The sequence below is a fragment of the Lolium rigidum genome, chromosome 2, assembly GCF_022539505.1.
Source record: "Lolium rigidum isolate FL_2022 chromosome 2, APGP_CSIRO_Lrig_0.1, whole genome shotgun sequence".
Lineage (NCBI taxonomy): Eukaryota > Viridiplantae > Streptophyta > Magnoliopsida > Poales > Poaceae > Lolium > Lolium rigidum.
The window spans coordinates 114,258,088-114,259,577 of record NC_061509.1 but is presented as its reverse complement, the minus strand read 5'-3'; the positions used below and the strand labels follow the sequence as shown (position 1 = coordinate 114,259,577).

The following is a 1,490-nucleotide window of genomic DNA, read 5'->3' as shown; positions in this document are numbered from 1 at the left end:
TTTTATCTAAAAAAAGATGTTTCTACATAGCTCCAAATCTGCGATAAGAGTTATGGAAATCGGAGGGAGTAGAATCTATCCAGGATGCTCCTGAGGCTTACAAGGGAAAATGAGGAGCATGCACTAGCTAGCTAGACCACCAACAAGGGGAGAAGTAAAGTGAGCATCCCTGAATTGCTCTGCTCTCTCCATCATCTCGCTCCACTACTACTACACCCGAAGCAGACCACTAGCTATTGTGCATGGATGCCACAGGACAGTGAGTCAGTGAACAAAAAGAGTTTAGCCAAGATCGATCATGGCACTGCGAAAAGAGAGCCAGCAAAGCTGCCTTATGCCACCGACAATGCAGATGCCATCGGTCAAGATGGCAGAATGCGGTAGGGCTGCCGTGTCAGTACTCGATCAGTGCAGTGCTTGAACCGATGATGCCATGCACCTGCAGCTAGCTAGCTGTCCGAGCCGCGCACGCCGAGCTTCCTGACCTCCACCTTGAGCGACTTGAGGTACTTGACGGCCTCGTCCAGCACGGCCGGCGTGTCCATCTGGTTGCCGCCGGGGAGGATGCCCTTGAGCGTCCGCACCATCTTCTTCATCCGCTCCTTCTTTTTCTTGCCGGACGAGCACGAGTCGGGGGAGCTCCCGTCTCGGTACCCTGGAGTCCGCCCCGTGCTCACCACGTCGTCCTCCTCGGAACTTAGCAGCGCGTCGATATCGTCGGTGTCCTCCCTTTGCCGGACCGAGCAGCTGTCGTCGTAGTCTTTATCCCGGTACGTGCTCTTCCCGGCATCGAACTTGTGGGCCAGCGAGGGGTGGAACATGACCCGGCTCTCGGCGTACGTCTGGTCGAAGATGAAGTAGTTCTTGGGGCACGTCTCCGATGGCTGGAACTGGAGCTCGTTCGTCGGCGCCGCTGTGAACTCGTGCGCCTTCTGTCCGGCGAGCGGGTCATCAGGCACCGACGGGTAGATGTTGGAGTAGTACCCGGCCTCGTGGCCATGGTCACCGTAGCCGTAGCCCTGAGGCGGGGAGCCGCCGCCGTAGTATCCGTGGCCACCCTGCATCACGCCGCTTGCTCTGAACTAGAACAAGTTTCTTCGATACGTCTTGCTGATGAAGTCAGACACACGAGGACAGTGCGTACATACGAAGGAAGGCCACAGTTGAGCACTGACATAGGTCAAGACACACACACACGCGCGCGCGAGGGCATGTAGTATCCTTACGCGATGGCATGAAGGAAGCAGGTATCCTTGCGAGGGTGAAGAAGCCAGTCGCAGAGCGTCTTTGCTGAAGCAAATCGAACTGAGAGAGATAGGGGGTGCTGTGCAAGTGCAATGGCGACGAGGGGCGTAGGGTTTTTTAAAGGGCCGGGATTTTTCTCTCCTTTCCCCGTCCTCGCCGTGCCGTCTTTAATTTATATTCCGATGCACTCCTTTTGAGTGGATACAGGTGCAGATACAGAGAGATAGAGGAAGAGAGAATCGATG

The 1,490-nt window shown here is 55.7% G+C and overlaps 1 protein-coding gene across 1 annotated transcript; it reads right to left on the bottom strand.

The window, feature by feature from the left end:
- Positions 1 to 449: 449 nt before the first annotated feature.
- LOC124687136 (transcription factor bHLH144-like) lies at positions 450 to 1,064 on the bottom strand. Its single transcript, XM_047220967.1, has one exon. It carries the CDS (start codon positions 1,062 to 1,064, stop codon positions 450 to 452), a length of 615 nt encoding a protein of 204 aa, XP_047076923.1.
- Between the last annotated feature and the right edge of the window lie 426 nt (positions 1,065 to 1,490).